The sequence below is a fragment of the Frankliniella occidentalis genome, unplaced genomic scaffold, assembly GCF_000697945.3.
Source record: "Frankliniella occidentalis isolate FOCC.00 unplaced genomic scaffold, Focc_3.1 Scaffold4, whole genome shotgun sequence".
NCBI lineage: Eukaryota > Metazoa > Arthropoda > Insecta > Thysanoptera > Thripidae > Frankliniella > Frankliniella occidentalis.
The window spans coordinates 3,944,140-3,963,110 of record NW_026267134.1 but is presented as its reverse complement, the minus strand read 5'-3'; the positions used below and the strand labels follow the sequence as shown (position 1 = coordinate 3,963,110).

The 18,971-nt window shown below is 42.2% G+C and overlaps 1 protein-coding gene across 8 annotated transcripts in view; it reads left to right on the top strand.

Annotated features, from left to right (window-relative positions):
- Nucleotides 1-18,971, top strand: part of LOC113204206 (neuronal acetylcholine receptor subunit alpha-7) — a 94,795-nt gene that overhangs the window by 64,202 nt on the left and 11,622 nt on the right. For 2 of the 8 annotated variants that reach the window (XM_052269039.1, XM_026419274.2), the window contains exons 2-8: nucleotides 642-781; nucleotides 2,611-2,655; nucleotides 6,328-6,437; nucleotides 9,217-9,397; nucleotides 15,238-15,313; nucleotides 16,611-16,805; nucleotides 18,306-18,392. In XM_052269039.1, the coding sequence (XP_052124999.1) occupies nucleotides 642-781; nucleotides 2,611-2,655; nucleotides 6,328-6,437; nucleotides 9,217-9,397; nucleotides 15,238-15,313; nucleotides 16,611-16,805; nucleotides 18,306-18,392 (834 nt within the window). Of the gene's footprint in view, nucleotides 1-641; nucleotides 782-1,941; nucleotides 1,987-2,610; nucleotides 2,656-6,327; nucleotides 6,438-9,216; nucleotides 9,398-15,237; nucleotides 15,314-16,610; nucleotides 16,806-18,305; nucleotides 18,393-18,971 lie in introns of all 8 variants that reach the window. The other 6 variants (XM_052269029.1, XM_026419276.2, XM_026419278.2 and 3 more) reach the window with 4 other exon arrangements.

Here is an 18,971-nt window from a genome sequence, read left to right as displayed (position 1 = left end):
CCCGCAATCCCCGCACAAAAAGAAAAACAAAGATCTGGCCAAATATTTTGTAAGTTTAATTTTAACACTTACCACTCTTACTCCAGCCGCGTTGTCTAGAATAAACGACTCAGACAGGGTTCGTTTAAAATAGGGACAACTGCCGCTGCAGGCGCAGGATACTTGAAAGGTGAAGGGGGCCATTGCCATTGCGGAGTTCCGAAACTCAGTGTGGTGTGGTGGGCGGTGCGTGGCGGTGGCGTTTCGCGACGGCCCGTGACCGCGCGTCCTTTCCGTGCCCTCTCGATTGGAAAAGAGCTAATCGCCCGGACTTAATCCATTATCGCATCATCCAGCAGTGTGAACGATCGTAGCAGGTCGGTGGTCACGCCGGCCCTCGCCATGGTTTTCGTGCTGTTCTTTTTTTCTTCTTTTTTGGTCGTTTGTTTTGTCTTTTTTTGAACGGCCAAGAGTGTACGTGGAAGCATGCGCAGGATAGCGTGTTCTTGCCGGATCTCACACTTTCCTGCGTGTTGCCACAGCACACACTTTACTGTTTTTTAAAATATGGTATACATTATCCAAGGGTAAGGTACCCTATCTCCCGTCCAGGTAAAAAAATTGAACGTGTCTGATCAACCTTTCTGTCTTACGTGTTGCAGGGACCATGCAGGGGCCGCACGAGAAACGGTTGCTAGAAGACCTCCTTGATGATTACAACGTCCTGGAACGACCTGTGGCCAACGAGTCGGAGCCTTTAGAGATCAAGTTCGGGCTCACCCTCCAGCAGATTATCGATGTGGTATGTGTCAGTCTCGGTGTGGTATAACACAGATGCGTCTCTGCAATCCACTCTTCTGGGAAGAACAGTGTGTTACTTGTACGTGGCGGCACACTTTTGATTTTCCTTTATAGGTGTAGCAAAAAACAGTTTCAGCTGTTTGTAGAACTTCCACATCAAACATTTTCCCGAGAAGTTCCCGGTTGGATCCAGAAGTACTTTTTCCGGTTGCTGCAAATATTAACACACGCATAGATACGACGAAAAATAGCATCCGGGAAATTGCCTTCCGGGTTCAACCGGGAACTTTCCGGATAAGTATTTGCTGTGTCGTGTAATGCTGGGGAGCTCGAGCTGCTACCCCCTATCAAGGAGTTCTGCTCTACTAAGTGATAAACGTTTTCTTCTACACTACAGTTGCAACGAACTGAGTATTTTTCCTGCACCTATAGCTATGGCAAACTTTTGTCTCTGTCAGCTAGGAGCAAAGTGCTCTAAATATAGATTAGCAGAGTTCTGAAGCAATGTGTGTTAACTTGTCAGTACCTCTCAAACCGCCGAGCCACGTGGTACATCTAAACACCGTTGGAAAACCCCAGTTACCTGCGAAACTCGTATTAAGACTTTTTTCATCAACTTTAATGTTTTTATCTCAGATTGGGGTAAGTCAACTGAGTGTCTGTGCGGAATGCAAAACACTGATATCTCAGTGGCCTGCCTACAGAAACTTGGCTGGTTTTAACTTCGCATCATTTGTATGTTCGGGGGTAGTGAACAATCGCCGTGTATACTGACTGGGAAATCTAGCCTTCACAGCTTCTTCAGAAGTACATAAGGAACCTTTTTTTACCAAAGAAAAAAAAGTACATCTGAGCAAGTCCGCACTGTACCTCTGTCACTCGTCCACGGACTGTTCTTCGCGCGTGAAGAGTTTCCTCTTTCTTTTAAAAGCTTTAGGTTCGAATCTATAAATATACGCAATAATAAATTTTGTGTATCGGGTTATTTCCGATGACAATTTTGATCACTACTTACGTCAATATAAATTAATGTAGTTTTGTCGTTTTATCTGGTTTATGGTAAAACCACAATTTGATTCACAGCTAGTATCCTGACGCTTGGAAATCAGTCTACTTTTTGACTTTTAATCTGATACTTGGCGTTTCACTTGCACTTTCTAGAATGAAAAGGATCAAATTCTGACAACCAACGCTTGGTTGAATTTGGTAAGTCCTCGGTCTGTGAACCAGGGAATGGTGCCTAGTGTGTGTATCCATGTCAAATGTCATGTCTGCTCATGTCGCGTTTCTCACCTCTTCCTTGGCAAGAAGCGAATGAACAGGAAACTGTTTAAATGCACTGCTGCAACTTTTATTCTCCCACAGTCTCTCCTCTTTTTTCGCTTCTTTCCTCTCCCAAATCCACATTCTCCGCAAATTGCCAGGACAAGGTCAGCTAATGCTGACCAGTGCTGTATAAATTGCATGTTCTAAAGAAATTGATTTGTTGAAGCACAAACTTGGTTTTGCGGAGAGCTGTTACTGGCTACGGCTTGAAAGTGGAGTGAATGGCCTGGCTCTGGCTAGTAGCTCTTCTGTCAAACCGTGCGCTTCCCTCACATTCATCATTCTGGCAGGCATGGTTACTGCATTTCATTTAGACAACGAATGATGGGTGTCTCCTAAGGGCCGGGGCGAGCGGATTGGCATGGCTTCTTTTCCCGCGTTGTCTCCAGCTCGCCCCAGCCGCTCCCCTCACCTTTCCCCCGCGCTGCATGTTGTCTGTTCACTGTGTTGATTAAACTAACAGCCAATGTTTTTCCGTTCTTTTTTGTTGTGTCTGACGAATAGGATGAGAAGAACCAACTCCTTATTACAAATATTTGGCTTTCGTTGGTAAGTTGTACTAAACGTTAAAACGAAATAATAAAACAAATCTTGGCACACACGGCAGACGCATATACTATATTGTTTCTTTTGTACTCTCGTACAATGTATTTTTGCGAACTGTAGAACCTTGTATGTAGATCTTTATACACTATCTTTTCTCAACATACCGGTTTGTCACCTGTATATACTGTGTACCCGAGCAGCTTACACTGGAGCTCAGTGCCGCCTTTCATTCAAACCCAGGGTTTAAGTGCTATCAAATTTAGAAAATAGCGCAGAAACGTTTCCCATGAACATGTGGATGCCGAATGTTTCCGGCATTTCCTAGGCATGGGCTCCACAATTCCACATTCTTCTCCAAGCTTTTTAGAGTGTAGGTTTGTTCACAAAATAACACAAAAATAGTTTGTACATTTTGGACTCATAGTGCAACACGTCGGTTGCTTTCTATCTGCCAATTATGAAAAAATGAATGGCCTCTTTTGTTCGCTTTAAGAATTTATGGTTATTTTACAAATGCTAGCGTTTGTGTTGTGCTATCGGATACATATCCGTGGTACACTGAACCATTAACCGACGTGTTCCACCAACTAATCCTTGTAGGTTACACACACAGTCCAGTACATGCATATAGTAGGACAAATGGATTTCAAATGAATGATCACAACAAAAAAACACACAAAACCAATAATAAAACCCCCAAATATATTTTTTTTGAATAATTAAAAAAATCTCCACGTAACATAGATTAACCCTAGGAAAACTAACATTACAGGAGCTGGTAAATACGGCTTTTGAAGATTTAGTAATGCAACTAAGGTTGTTGGAGTTTTTTTCTCCTAAACACACATCCGTGAAAGTGAGATATGTAACTTTACTCGCGTTATTATTTGACATTCCTGCCTCTTGTATCACTTTACCCTTTTTGTGCCAACCTCTTTCATCGCACAGCAAGCAAAATATAAACGTTGTTTCAGGATATTGGCATAGGGAGAGCGGTGAGTTCTGACAGAAACTGTACGTTTCAAAACATCAAACGTTTTCAGGGCTTGGAGAGTATCTTCTGTTCGTGAACGCAATCTTCATATGTAAATTCTTTTATTTAAGCGTATACATTTCTTCTTGGTGCTGTAATTGTTCGAAAGATGTGTTTCCATTTTCTCAACTCATCGTAGCATTTTGATTCCTACTTATACATAGTATATAGGTCTTATTGTAATAATTTATCAGCCCATCGTACTTCTTGTTCCTTTCTCTGTTCGATAAGTTAAATTTTCGATCGCGTTCACATCTAGATGTCTATCGTATCTCAGCGGAGTTCTGAGTGCTTTGTAATAGGAGTACAGACAATTTACTGCCGTGTGTGTGTGTGTCTAAATAAATTGTCTTCTGCGTTAAATTTTACCCTCAGTGGAAATTTAAATAATGTCAGATCTAATGCTGAGCTGCTTGTTCCTCCCTAATGGGTATTTCGGAGGGAACATAGGAAATTGGGGGAAAAAAGGGACTCGTGAATTTACATTCATCATTCTCCACCCCACTGTTAAAGCTGTGGTCGTCCAGGTTGCCAAAATGTTGGCAGTCCTTTTAGATTGCCAAATTTTGACCGTCTTTTGGAGGATGCCAACTTTTGGCCTCTTTGCTTGCCAAAAGTTGGCCTTCTCTCAAAAGGAGGCCGTCTTTTGGCAACCAAGAGGCCGAAATTTGGCAGCCTCCAAAAGACTACCCAAATTTGGCAATAAAAAAGGGCTGCCAACATTTTGGCATGTTATGCGACCACGGCGTTAACAGTGCCCATAGAAACTCTTCGAGAGAGACGGGAACTCGCGCTCCTAAACGCTGCGCTACGGTTGCCCGAGGTGCTCTGAACCACCCACATCCCCCGATTAGGCGGCCAGGCGTGCTTAATGGCAACTCATTAGAAAATCAAAGGTGTGAATGAGCACCATTTATTGACCCGTTTGTTCACGTGGTCAAAGTATTAGTGTCCTCGAAAATTCCTTGTATTTAGTGCTATCCTTTCTTATACAGCCAGATTTTTGGACTGGCTGGGAAAGGTACGGTGCCCGGATAATCACAGCGCAGGGATTTGTAACCCGAGTTGACGGCCCTCTAGGACACTACTCAAATTAGTACTGAGTAGTGGAGAAAGCGTATACACGTGGTCTCAGTTATATCCGTTTCGTTTCCCGTTTCTGAAGTTCTCAGTTTCGTTTGCTCTATTCCTTGGGCATCTGCTTGTTTTGATTGCGGTTGCTCCATCAGTTGTTCTGTTTTTTCCGGTTTTGTCAGAAGTTTTTTTTAGCAGACTAGGTGATCGATTATTTGTAGTTCTATATCCGGCTTCCCGGCATTACAATTTTTTCCAGTAACTTTTGTTAGTATTCTGAAACGTTTTGTAATGGAACAGTAGACGTGTAAGTTGATAACGTGGTTGTAAAGACATGCAACGAGTCACCATATAAGTTGATATTGCGTTCTCCCGAAGAATACTTTCTCCTATAGTCACCGCTGCTCAGAAATATTTAATATGCTGATGTCAGCACCTCGCCAAACTGCTGATTAATACAGCTCTTTTTTAAAAAAAATGTCCATAAAACTAATATTAACTAACCAACGTCACACATTTAAATAAATTCCGATAAATGGGATTGTGATTTAACTACAAAACGAATTAAAATACCTTACTCAACCATTAAAACATAGACGTATTGCTTGCATGTACAAAGGAGTTGTTCACTGCTCATTCCCCATTGTATGTGTGCTTTTTAAATTTATGCTTCTTACTTTACAGCCATTCTGTTCTCCGTTTTCAATGCAATGGCTTATGATTATTTTAAAAATTGATGAAAATGATACCTTTCATTTCAAAGACTTTCAAATATGTAATTAAGAAGCGTATTTTTTCTTGGCAGTAGTACGTTTTGTAGAAAGATTTAGCTTTTCTATAATTCAATTAATTGCACGCTTTGGAAAAAACGTGCTTTCGTGTTTCCTAGATTTCATGAAGTTTGTCTTGTAAGAAACTTGCTGGTATGCGTGTAGTCAGTAATGGTTTTTAAAGTGATCGTTCGTAGGGGCCTGTTTTATCGTTGTAGTTCATGACAACTTAAAAAAGGCGACTTGAGTTTTTACCGATCGTAGTGTAACTGTTTAGAATTCTACAGTAGCTGAGCATGAAAATCAAAACGCATATAAAATATACCCTGAAGGTTTTTACTTTACATTTGTTCTGAAAAAACTTTATCATTTTTGGAAAAAATTTAAAACTTTCAGTAGCTGTTGAAGAAAGGATGTCTTATCTTATAACTATACTATACGAAGAAAGTACACATAAATTAAATTTGTCTATGCTTTGGCTGTAGACGATTTAACCTACTACTGGACCAGAAATTTTTTTGGAAAATATCGACAAGCCTCATGGTAGCTTGTCCCTCTCTTTCACTTCGTTGGACATGATGCCTGTCACATTTTTGCCAGACTTCTTCGTGTCCTGAGATAGCTCAAATCGTCGTTATCACTCACGTTCTTTATTCACTAAGCTAAGGCAATCTTCAACATCTATCACGAAAGCGCCAAAACTTTCTTTGAAAATTAATATCTTATGTATAACGTTAAAAAAATCAGGTGTGCTCTGCTTATTTATGTGGCACTACTAATTGTTATATGTTCTTATAGGAGTGGACGGACTACAACTTAAGATGGAACCATTCAGAATACGGCAACGTTAAGGATCTTCGCATCACACCAAATAAGATCTGGAGACCGGATGTACTAATGTATAACAGGTAATTCACCACTTTCTTCTACGCCCCTATACTGTTCTAAAATATTGCATTGGGTTTTAAACTGGGCTAAAGAATCATTTCGTAACTTAATTCGTTAGTATATTGACGTACCAACGTTTTAATCCACTAAAACTGATTCATTTTTTTAGTATTCCCTTATTTTTTTTGTCTGGTATCTGGTACATTGCGTTATCGCTGTGTGTTAGTCCAATTCCTCATATGAGGAATCGTGTGACGAATATTGTTACGCAACTGTACACGGGGTTAATTGTGAAGAGAAAATGCTTGAAAATAGAGGCATTTGATTTGACCGTATTCTGTTTGTATGAATAAATTGCACTTTTAAAAAAATTACTGCTGTTCTGTCTTTTTGTAATCTCTGTTCGTCTTTTTGTCATTTGTCATTCCGATCCTATAAAACGAACTATTGTATTATTACGAGCTAAAACCGAAGAAGCTATTGGTTTTAAATACCACATATCTCTAAGGGAAGACAGTGGAGACGTCTCCTAGTGGTCCCCTCTCCTGTCTTCTGCTCGTCTTGACCCTATTTTGGCGGAGACAACATGACAAAAGATGTAAAAAGAAAGAAGCTCCCATTTAAGTGTCGTTTTGTAAAAAACGACGCACAATTAAAGTTTTTGTCGTATCATTCGTAACAGTAAATTTCCAGTAGTACGGTCCATATCATATGCCTTTATACTTCATTTTTTCAAACTCTGGATTCAAATGTGCCATGAATGATCGTCTTTGAAGTCCTTTGGTATTTGTAAATATGCTGTGGGGATAGCGTCCGGTTCGGCCAGTTCTAAGACCGTCTGATAAAAGTAATCTCTAACTAACCACCGCAGTCGAGCGCCCCACTTGCTCGAGAATTTTAAAAATGGAGGCCATACGCAGTGAGCGCATTTCTTGGTTGACAGACTGTAAGAAACAGTGTGCAAAACATATGTAACGTTATATGTGATTTGATATAAACTTGAAGTGAACTTTCAAATTCCCACAATAACATTTTTCTGTGTAAAAATTGCTTTCGTAATATGTTTTGTGTATTATGAACTTTGTTTCCGTTCTCACGCACTCATTTTCTGCATCTTTTATTTTTATCATCCTGTCTTGGCAAAATTGAGATTCTTTCTATGGATCCTTTATTACGTGAAAATGAATCACAAATCACGCATTCTTAAGTCGGTACCATGAAATTTCTTCTGCAAGTGGTCATCTCTCTAAACTGTTGCGTTAAGTGTCAACGTCACAACACTACCTACTTGCCGCACATCGGCTCGTTCGCACTTTATTTCGCAGCATACCAAAGTAAACACTTAAAAATGCTTGATTGCAGTAGCTGCAACTGGTAAAATAATATCAGCTGACACTGTGGCCTCTCTTAGCCGGAAATTACCAGACGTAAATCTCTTCGGAAAAATATCGGGCAAACGATATTATAATCGTGTCTGGCTTTCTATTTCCTTTTCATTTTATCAGTTAGTAAGTATGGATGTGGAATAGTCCAGATGTACTGCCACAGAATTGGCATGTATTATAGAGGATAGAGCGACGTTTATACTACTCCGCTGACAGTGTTAAAGTTTTTCAGCTTGAAGGGCGAGTGCGTAGTATGCTTAGTTGTGATAGAGGGTTCACTCTCATACACTGCTGTAGCTAAGCTTCGCCTTTTAAACAAACACGTCTTCTTAAATAACGCATGTGTAATTCAGTCTGTACGAAAGCATGATAAAACAACCTACCTAAATAAGCAGCCACCTTTACGTAGAGAAATCTAACTGAACGGAAAAATGACCGACTACCACGCTAAACCCTCAAACTAAACAGATATGGGGCGCATTAAATAAACGTGGTTGCCCGCCAACATGGGCCGCTACTAAACAAACTCGCGTAAACCTAACTGCTTGCGCAGTAGCATTTTGTTCCCAACAGGTCGCTCGGACTTCATTTATTATCCTCGAAAGGAGGAAAATGTCTCTTGGTTGGAATTGGTGGGAAAGTTGTTTGTGTTTGTTTTTGATAAGTAATTATTTTAACTTGATTAGGCCACACACTTTGATTTTGGCCACCATTTTGAAGCTATAATTTTAATTTTGAATATCCTGTTCTGCTTTAACTGTATTATCCCTAGTTTTACTCGATTACATGCGTAATTTACACTCACCCGAAATCCGAGTGGCGATTGGGGCCAACTTGCGGCTGCACTTGCTTTTTAAATAAATTAAACCCGGACGGTGGGGTGCTGCGTCACTGGCCTGCCCTCCTCCCAGCAGTACCGCATCAGGATGCAGTCTTAATATTAATTGTAATTAATATATCGCTTACTATTCATTATCCTCCTTGAGATATCTTCAATAGATGGAGTCCAAGCGCGTCGCATGCTGTGCTCAGGATTTTTCCGGGTAGACAGTTATCAATTTCTCCGTTTGCTGCTAGGGAGCACAGATTAAGCCTGGCTCAGTGTTGCTGTGCTGCTCGTTCCTTAAGCGCACTCTCATTCGCGTTGACGATATGCCAAGGAGTTGCTTCCTAAGCTTAGGAAGACAACGCCAGAAAATATGCTTTCCGGTTCTCAGCTTAGTTCCAATGTGCTGAAAAATACATCATCAAAAGAATAAGCAAGTCTCTGTAATACGGAGAAATGTATGCATTCTAAAGAATAATGGTCCTTTAGTGAACATGGGAAGCACGTTTTCCGGTAAATGATGTAATATAATTTCCAACTGGGTAGTCAGAGTAACCAACGTATGTGTGTGTTTGTCCATCCCCTAAGCGCTGATGAGGGTTTCGACGGAACGTACCACACTAATGTGGTGGTGAGAGATTCAGGCAAGTGCCTCTACGTACCACCTGGCATCTTCAAGAGCACATGCAAGATAGACATTACATGGTTCCCCTTTGATGACCAACACTGTGACATGAAGTTTGGTAGCTGGACATATGACGGCAGCCAGGTATACATATTTTAAAGACACCTTCGCAATTATCTTTAAAAGCGATCTTAAATAATTACAAACAAGCTAAAGGGCCATGTTTCAAAGGCAGAAAACGCCCTGATACTCGTTGGGGTCTCTCAATAATGCGTGTCTCAGGGAGTAGGGGTTCAAATATCACGGTCACCTGCAATTGGAGTTGGAGGAGACACCATGACATTTGTTCCTTCCCCCCAGTCACTTAGTATCTGAACGACCCCTTCAGAGGTAGCGGATCATTGTCGTTATTAACGTGGCTCTTCTGAATAGCCCCAAAAGTGAGGAAGGCGATGACTAGTCGGCCACACTCCTCCCACATGAGCATGAAACAGCGTGTATGTGTGTGTGTGTCTGCGAGGGTAGCTGCAACGCCACCTAGATCGCACGGCAGCCGCGCCAGCCAGAGCCATGGGTGTTTCCAAATATTCGACGGAAGGTTCCTAAAATGAATGTTTATGTTTTGGGGCACTAGTTTAGGAACAACTTTTTTGTTTCCAGAAGTAAATAAGCGGGGGAACGTGGGAAACAGCGTAATACGCATGAAGTCAATCATGCAAAATGTCTTATCGTTCTAGAGGTGACAGCAGGCATTTTTGTTTTAATCTAAAAAAAACTTCCCTAAATAATTAGCCTTGGAAGCGCGCTAAACAAAGAGACGCCCATGGTTCGTGACTTGTACTGGCTACGTGTCCAATTTTCTAATCTAAATCACGGCCGCTCTCACTCCGTTCAATTGGCTGTCTGTCCCTCTCACTAACACTATCATCCCTAACTAACCCACATTTTAATCGCTTTCGGTGTGTATTAGTGAGACAGTCTGTTGCACAGAAAGTTCCGAGAGACATGCAACGTGTTAAGCTCTGTTTGCGGAAAGCAATTCAATTTGTGAACATTTTAAAATGCAGTGCATTTCTCAAATCCGGACTAAGTCACCTGATCACGGTGCATACGCACAACCCACACCGCTGTAACAATTTTTTTCTTTTAAATAATGTCTAGTTTTGGTTGTTTATTTGAACAACTTCAAATCCACATCTTTACCCTCCGTAAACTATGACAAAATTAATAACTTACAAGTTCCTTAAAATTTTAATACCTTTTGGACCTAAAAGATGACGTCTCCTTCTAACGGCGTTGTTTGTGCTCTTTGTTCCCTGGTCAGATGATGGAGTTAAGAGAGCGGTCAAAATTTGTGTCATGGCTCTAGCGGTGTTAAGCTTTTTCTGTTGAATGATGTGTGTTTGCTAATTCCTAACCTTTGTGTGGTGCCATACGTGCGCATAGTTGTCACTCGCTTTGCGGACTTAATCTTGTTCTATGTTATAAGGGGGACACACTTACATGACAGAATATTCATAACGAATTACGGGCAATTTGGCTTTGGGATAGACAGTGTCAGGAGAAATTAATTTCGACTTGGACAGCCTTAGTGCTGGGTGTGATTTGGGTGGGAAATCTTGTTTCTAACTCTCCACACCGAGGAAAGCAATGTGCGTACTTTCATTGCAAGGCGTAATTGATGCCTTTTCCCCCTGTCCACAAACGAGCCCCATCTGTGGTCGTTAATATAAACAATATAAAATACCATGTGTAAACGCTAAGTTCGCTCACTGAATGGGAGGTGTTGTGCGCATTGACTTTCCTTACCAGCCGTTCACTCATGTTACACTGGACCATCACTTGGGATCACCATGACTATATGGAACACTATTTTGCATGGAGCAGACCAATTCGGGGCAGCTCTCCTGTCCACTACGCAAGACCCCATCTTCCTTCTTATTGCGTAACAATACTGTACTGAATGAAACTTGGCTGTAACTTAAGGAAGATATTGAGACTGATTATCCTACTGGTGAGTGGCCGCGCTGCTGAATAAGCGCATCCGCTTAGTGACCTGTCACTAACTATAGGTCTTTCTCACAAGCATATTTTCAATGCAGTCGTTTTACCACTCCTGTGGTTTTGGACTGCTTTGCTCCCAGCCCATTATTTAATTTATACCACCTTTATTGTTCTTCTTAAACTGTATGTTAACATGTCGAGATGGAAGGCGTACAAACCTTTCAAAGCAACACGGCTAGGCTCTTTTCTAGATGCCGTGGATTTGTTAATAGAAATGAAATCTAATATGACTTTTTTTAATTTTTATGGATAATGCCCAGAACAGACTTAAAAGCTAAAAGACTGTGAGCAAACATCTATTCTAGCGAAAACTTCCCAATTCTCTCGGCAGGCTACGTTTCCGCCAAGTTTGTTCAGTTCGGTGTTTGTTTGGTCGCCCCAATCGTTTGTTTCAAGAAACTAAACAAATTGCTTGTGGACGGCCGTCTCCCTTCAATGATTTCTTTGAGGCCAGCCGCCTGTAAGCCAAGGCCGCTTGAGCGCACGCCAGCACCACACGTGCTTCATGGCTAAAGCTCTACCATGCCATTTCTTTTTAATCTGGTATCGCGATTGCCCTCTGGAGTAAAAGTGGGATTACACTACTCCATATGAGCTTTGCACTTTGTTTTCTCTGGCTCACGCCGAAAAGAAAGGCGTCCAGTGCATTTATGTGGGGGACTTATATGTGCTCCCCATTGAGCGCTCCTTTGTTTTATCTTTGGTTAGCAGTGCTAGGGGCCAAACCATTTGTAGTCGCATGGATGAATGACTTGTGTTGTAGAGCGACATGAGTGCACTGGAGGACGTGTTCTGCCAAGTTATAATGCTCGGTCGCAGGTAGCTTGCTCGTTACGATAGCTGTGTCGATGGCTAGCGCGAGTCCAAGAAATAAAACCTGCGGGAAAACCCGTTTCGAAAATTTGTGCATGCGAAATGCCAGGCAAATATATAAATGTGCGCAATTCTTAAAAAAAGCACTTTTTCAACCAAGTCTTATAGGATTTCACAGTTAACGTGAAATACATCGGATGTTCTCCCGATGTGCCCTTTCCCATCCGCTTGTCCATTCGATCAGAATAGCTGTTAGCATGCGGTTGAGGGAAATGGGGGTCTGTATTTTACCAGTTGTTGATGGTGCGGTACGAAAATCAAATAGGAGTGGCATGATGAGTGTCTTTAGTGTTAGCTGGCGTGTGCTTTGGGAAAAATAAATGGTGAAAGGCCTGCGGTGCGACTTGCCTCTGTCCCATCCTCTAGACCTCCCCTCTTGCGTAGTCGTCAGTTGAGTGGCCAGCAGGCTGCGATCGAGTGTGCTGGTGTTAGCCGCATGTAGTAGGCCAAATCTTTCTCTTCCCTTCCTGTGTTGACATGTTTTTATCTATCTTCTACTTCTTCCTATTTTGCACTCGTGTGAAAGCCCAGGGCGCCTCGTTGTTCCCCTGGTCTAGTGTCGTGCAGCGGCATGTGTCTGCTTTGATGTTAATCCAAGGGAGACCCTCGGATTTGCGGATAAGCACGGGCAGGGGTCCTTTAGGCCCTTTACTTTTTAGTTGTGGTGTACCGCATGTTGGCGTGATCGTGGGTTGTCTGCTCGCTTTGGGCAATATAAGGTGCCATACTCAGTGATGAAAGGCAATCATCCCGCATGCCTTCATTCCGTGCAGTAAAACTAGTAAGAAGTACGGGGCCTATTGAACACTCAAATATGCCGCTGGCCCGGGCTCGGTCTGCATGCGTCGTGTGTGTGTGTATGCGTGTACGTGCGTGTGCGTGGGAGGCTTCTGCACCAAGTAGATATAGCAGTTCGCGTCGTGAAAGAAACATGAGATGATTTGTTTTTTGTAGCAATGCATTTATGTCGCTTGAACTTATCAACACATCTCCACCCGCCAGGTTTGAATCGACTCTGCCACTAGTTCTAAATGCACATTTGTGGTGTGTGTGTGGATATTCTGGCTTTAAAATCTACCATGATTGTTGTAACTATGTGAACGATTTTAAAAGCCTGGCGGCCAAATGGAGAACACAAAACGATTAACAAGTTTACAGACTGACATTTTGTTTATGACACGGTACTTCGTGTAGTTCCGTTGTTGTGATCATGCTTTCGTACAGTGTTACATTTAGCTTAGCAAGATGACATTGCAACTGCTTTCAAAGTGCCATTTCAAAGTAATTTAACTCTAGCTAACTAAACTCGATGCTTGCAGTGCATCAACCTTCACCATTTTCTTTTTTAAAGAAAAAGAAGTAGACCGCAAGTCTTTCCTAGTCGTCATTTTAATAGCGTCTCCCGTAGCAACTGCTTTTTATGTGCTACATGGGAGTTCTGATCTTTGACCTCACTTTGTGTTAGGGTGCTCGATAGGTTCTCTGTAGCGGATGACGAAGAACGAAAACGGTAGAAGTAAAAAATTGTGAGTCTGATAAAATTGTCTTTCATTTTGGATTTTTGCCCCATATCTGAGGGGAACGTCAAGGTGCCACAAACCTTACAAGAATTTCTTAAACATTGATTCGACTACAGTTTCATACTTCCGTTACCAATTTCATTCCGCTAGAGCACACGTTGGAGTACCAAATTTCTTCCTTAATATCATAACTCACCTTAACGAATTATCAGAGTGTTCACAATCATACTTCCTGACATGTGTCGATACGTAAATTCATTTTGCTCATATTTATTACACGAGATTTCTTTGCATATTTATAATTATGTGAATAATTTAAACTGCCAGTAGAATTTTAACATTGACTGCACAGATAAATGAACTGTTCAGCCCTTCAGCACTTGAAAGCTTTGAAGTGCTAGTTGTGCACTGTAAATAGCTCAACTTTGTAGTTGTGCACATAATAGAGTGCAACTCCTCTGTCACATACTTTCTACGCAGTACGTGCCAGTGAAGGAAGTTTTCAACAAAAGTCAAAGACTTCAAAGAGCCTCAATAAGTGGCGAGTACCACACTCCACTTTCACTTTGAAGTCCACAACCGCCAAGTTGTACTCTTTGAAGTACGTAAATAGCGGTTGAACAGTGAAGTGTTGAGGGGTTGGTCACTTTATTTATTAGTGGAAGGCTCATATAATAAACGTTTGCATGAAACCCTAATTTGATATTTGTGAGAACAAACCGTCAATTTTAAAAACAAAAGTGTTCTTTGACGTTTAATGGTACACTCTGAGCAGCTTGGAACTTAAAAATTGGTGGGCACAGCCTTTAACCATTAGACTATAAAATTATATTTAATAGCAAGTTCGTGCTTCCAATGTTCTATGAATCAATGCTGGTCCGTCAGAACCACACCAGTTGGTTGATCGTACCCGGCTACTTCTGTAGTTTATCTGTAACGCATGTAAGGGCGTGGGCGGACTCGCCTATCATCGCTTGGTGTAAGTAATCGGGGTAGAGAGGGCGTTGCCTCTTCCCGACCCTTATACGTCCCTCATGCAGGTCGCTGTTTATTTTACGTATTTTCTGTTTTTAACCTGAAACCAACGTTGCCTTGTATGTATTTTGATTTGTATACAGTTTGCCTTAGCTGTAAATTTAATGCGGTGTAGATGTACTTTTGTATTATCTTAGTTTTCCTAAACCGTTTAAGTATCCAATGCTGTTCAGCGTGTACCAAAGCTATTAACTTGCTTTCAAAACTAGTTAGGCGTAGTTCCAAGGAAAACGTAGTCTTGTGACGTATGAGTGGGGCGCCACAAGCGGAACTGAACAAGTGTGCAATAAATGTTACCAATAAATCCAAATCAGACTGAAAATTGTTGCACGTAACTAATACATTTGCGTTTGCTTGTTTGGTGAATTTCTTGCAAGTTCACGAAATGTAAAAAAAAAAGGAGATGATAGGGTTCTGTGGGGAGTTCCGCTTGGTGGTTGCGGTGGGCGCGCTGCAGGGCGAGGCATGCACCCTCCAGTGCTTCTGTTTCAGCTTGACCTCATTCTCAACTCGGAGGAGGGCGGTGACCTCTCTGACTTCATTACGAACGGGGAATGGTATCTACTGGGTAAGTTGTTTTCTACTTGATCCTCCAAGGCAGGACAAAGAGAAATGCTGCAGAGAGTGTCAATGCGAGGTATTCACAATATCATTGAGATACTGTGCTAGACTTGCGCATTTCATCCCGCTGCACTATATTCTGTATGTTCTTGACGTAGTCAGTCCGCGCGTGGCTTTGTAAGGCCCGCGTAGTCACTAGGGTGATGGATTTGTCGCACACGGTGCCCAAGTTCACCGTCCCATCACCATATAGATATCTGCACAAGTACCAAAGTTGATATCTCTTTCCGCAGTAGATTTGGTTTATTTGGCATTCCAGGGCATATATCCCCGAACACTCCTAAATGCACCCGACTCCTCTGAGCAATTCCCCGTGTTTCCTGGACCGCACCAAGAAATTTGGGATGTCGTTCTGAAGGTAATCAGAGCATTTGGGGCTGTTCTTCGTAGCTCTCGTGATGACCAAGTTTTCTCTATTGAAGTACCGTTTGTTTCTTCGCAATTTGTATTTTGTTGAGTAATCGATTTGCATATCACTCAGTCGAAGTCCCAGAAGACCCTCCAAAAGTTCGCGCTTCTCATCAGGGCTTTCAAATATCACCAGTTGTTCATGATAGCTTGCAGCGGAGACTGTCGCTGAGAGAATGATACTCCCTGAGTTTGGGGGTCGTCCTTAAGTAACTGGGCAAATAAATACATTAAATTAGTTTGTTAATAAATGATTAAAAAAGATACACGTTTTCAATTAAAATTGTAAAAGTATTTAAAGAAAATGATACCAAATTATTGACTATGATTAACTTATTTAGTACACTGATGATTTTGCTAACTGCGAAGGAAATTCAACTTTGTCATGAATAAAAATATTGTATGAACCGAAATGATAAACTACCATCGACTGTTCTATGCCTTTTGGGAAAATCCTGCCACGTTGTAAATGTGTGAAAATAAGTTACTATTTTAACAACCGTATTGTCTACAATTCTGTCTAAAATTCCAATACATTGTATTTTAGATTCGCATTAACCACGGCTAATTCTTTAGAAAAATATTCATAAAATTGTATGACGTAACTTTTGCCTAATAATTCATATTTGTCGCGATGCGCATGTGTTTGTTGCCAATAATTGTCCGTCAAACTGTCCCCCCTAATCTAAAATTTGCCTTTTAAGCTACACAAGACAACACCTAATCAAGCTTTTACCGCGTAAAATGCTCTTTGACTTGGACTGGCCCCTCGACTTGGAGACGGGTTCCCCTTCAAGCTGTCGTTTGCTGCCGGCTCACTGTGGTATGTGGCGCAGGGATGCCCGGCAAGAAGAACGTGAACATGTACGCCTGCTGTCCGGAACCGTACGTGGATGTGACGTTCACCATACAGATCCGGCGCAGGACGCTATACTATTTCTTCAACCTCATCGTGCCCTGCGTACTCATCAGCTCCATGGCTCTTCTCGGGTTCACTCTGCCACCCGACTCCGGGGAGAAGCTCACCCTAGGTAACCCCCTTCCATGTTCCTTCTCTTCCTGACCTGCCTGGGCCTCTGACAGCCGTCTTCGGGCCAGCCTGTCAGAGGAGTCGAACATCCCCTCTCGCCCATTTTGACGAACTGGCTGGTAAAGAGCTAGGTCTGGAGGCGCTGTCAGGCGTCCGTGGCAAGAAGCAAAAAGTGCCAGTCAGCGATCAAGGACCGCGCAGCGACTTGCTTTTGTCGTGAACTGGTCGCTGGTGTCACTTGTGCTAAATGCAAGGCAAGTCCATGGTCCGGCCGTCCAACGTCTCGCTCTGGTTGCCCCTCGGGGCTGCAAGCTGGTGAGAGAGATTGCTAGCTAATCAGAGCTTGGGCGGTCGGGACATTGACTTGCCTTTTGGGGGCCCCTAAATAAAACGAAAGTGCATCCAATCTAAATAAACAAAACGCCCGAGACCCCAAAAATATTTGATTTTATTGCATGCGCCTGAAACTGTGACAGGACGTCACAATTTCGAGTATTTCGATTTTTGAAATTCAACTTGTGTTGAATTTATGTTATTTTGGTAGTTGGCTCTTTGCCACAATTTGCTTGAAGAGACTCTTTGCTCTCTTTGTAGGTTACATTGAGCCATGTTCTTCGTTTTCGACGCATTTTGTGGTATGTCATGTCATTTTCTTCCAGCTCAGATCGTCCATACTGCTGTCAGCGTATTTTGTTGCGTATTGTTGCGTATGTTGAGCTCCTCCTTTACACTGCATGATTCAGTGCACTGAATTAATTGAACCCAAATATGATTCACATTAGGTAGAGTTGGGTCGTATGTTTAGGAAAAGTCGCGCACAAGTACTTCTTGCGAGCTGTTTTTAGAAGTAAACATTTGCAATTGTTTACTTTGATGAATATTATTCATTATGTTTGGATTGATTGCAGTGTCCTGCTCATGGCATGAATCCATAGGGTAAACAAGAATATCGTTTACACAACCACCATTCCCATCCCGGATAAGTTGCCGACTTACTGGGTCCAGCATCATCCCTGTGAGATACGAGATGTGGGTCACCACCCCTCCCGCTGTCCTCAATCGATACCTGCGTGCTCCTTCTCTCTCTCTCTCTCTCTCTCTCTCTCTCTCTCTCTCTCTCTCTCTTCCCACCCACATCTCTCAGCCGGTATTTCTCTTACTCTCTCGTTAGCTCTGCCCCCCCCCCCTCTGCGCCTCCCTTGCCACTCCTGTCCACCACTCCTAATTCTCATATCCTTTGGCACAGACATACATTGCTTTTATTCTCCATTCTTGTCAGACGTTCTAGTGGGAAGCAAGGGGGACTTATAATAATTGGTTCTTGCGTAATGGTGGGTGTTGTCGGGGCTCATACCAACGACAGGTGTATGGGCGTTATCTGGGTAGAACTTTTTTTTTTGTATTGAGATCAAGATGGAGGTTGGTAAGTAAAATCGACATAACACAGGGGGAGCTCTCATGCAGTGGAATAAATCTCGAAGTGATCGTTTGTTTCTTGCAGGGGTCACTATTCTTCTTTCGTTGACTGTTTTCCTCAATATGGTGGCGGAATCAATGCCCACTACTTCCGACGCGGTGCCTTTAATAGGTATGGTGATATCCAATTGGGGCGCCGGAGTTTCTGATACTTGGAGGCAAGAAAAATGGCTGAGTAAAGTTCAGCGAGAGCTGGTCCCCAAATGGTGCACTGTGCCCCTTCCTTACTTATATCCCCCTCCTTGCACTGGATTCACGCTGAAGTTTGTTTTCTTTCTTATTCGTGCAACGGCGTAGTCGTAGGTTCGGCATGCGGATATTTCCCCCCTCAGATTGTTCTTTCTTAGATCCACAGGAGTTTTTGTACTGCAGACGTTTTAATTATACCGAAGCCCGTTTGATACTTCAGTTCTGTGTGCTAAAGCAAGAGGAAAATCAACTTCGTTTGTCATAATTCAAACAGCTGAGATCAATGTCATGTACACGCTTAAACGACTTATTTCCTAATACCAATTAGCGTTACCTGCTTTTGTTTTGTTGTGTTAACTTGTTCAATACTGTCAAAAAACACGTTTTTTCGACTTAAAAAAGATGTCCCTTACGAAAATAATCAGTACCCAAACAGTCCCCAAACGGTCTCATTCAGTCCCCAAACAGGACCCATTCAGTACGTTCGCTGTGAGACTAGTGC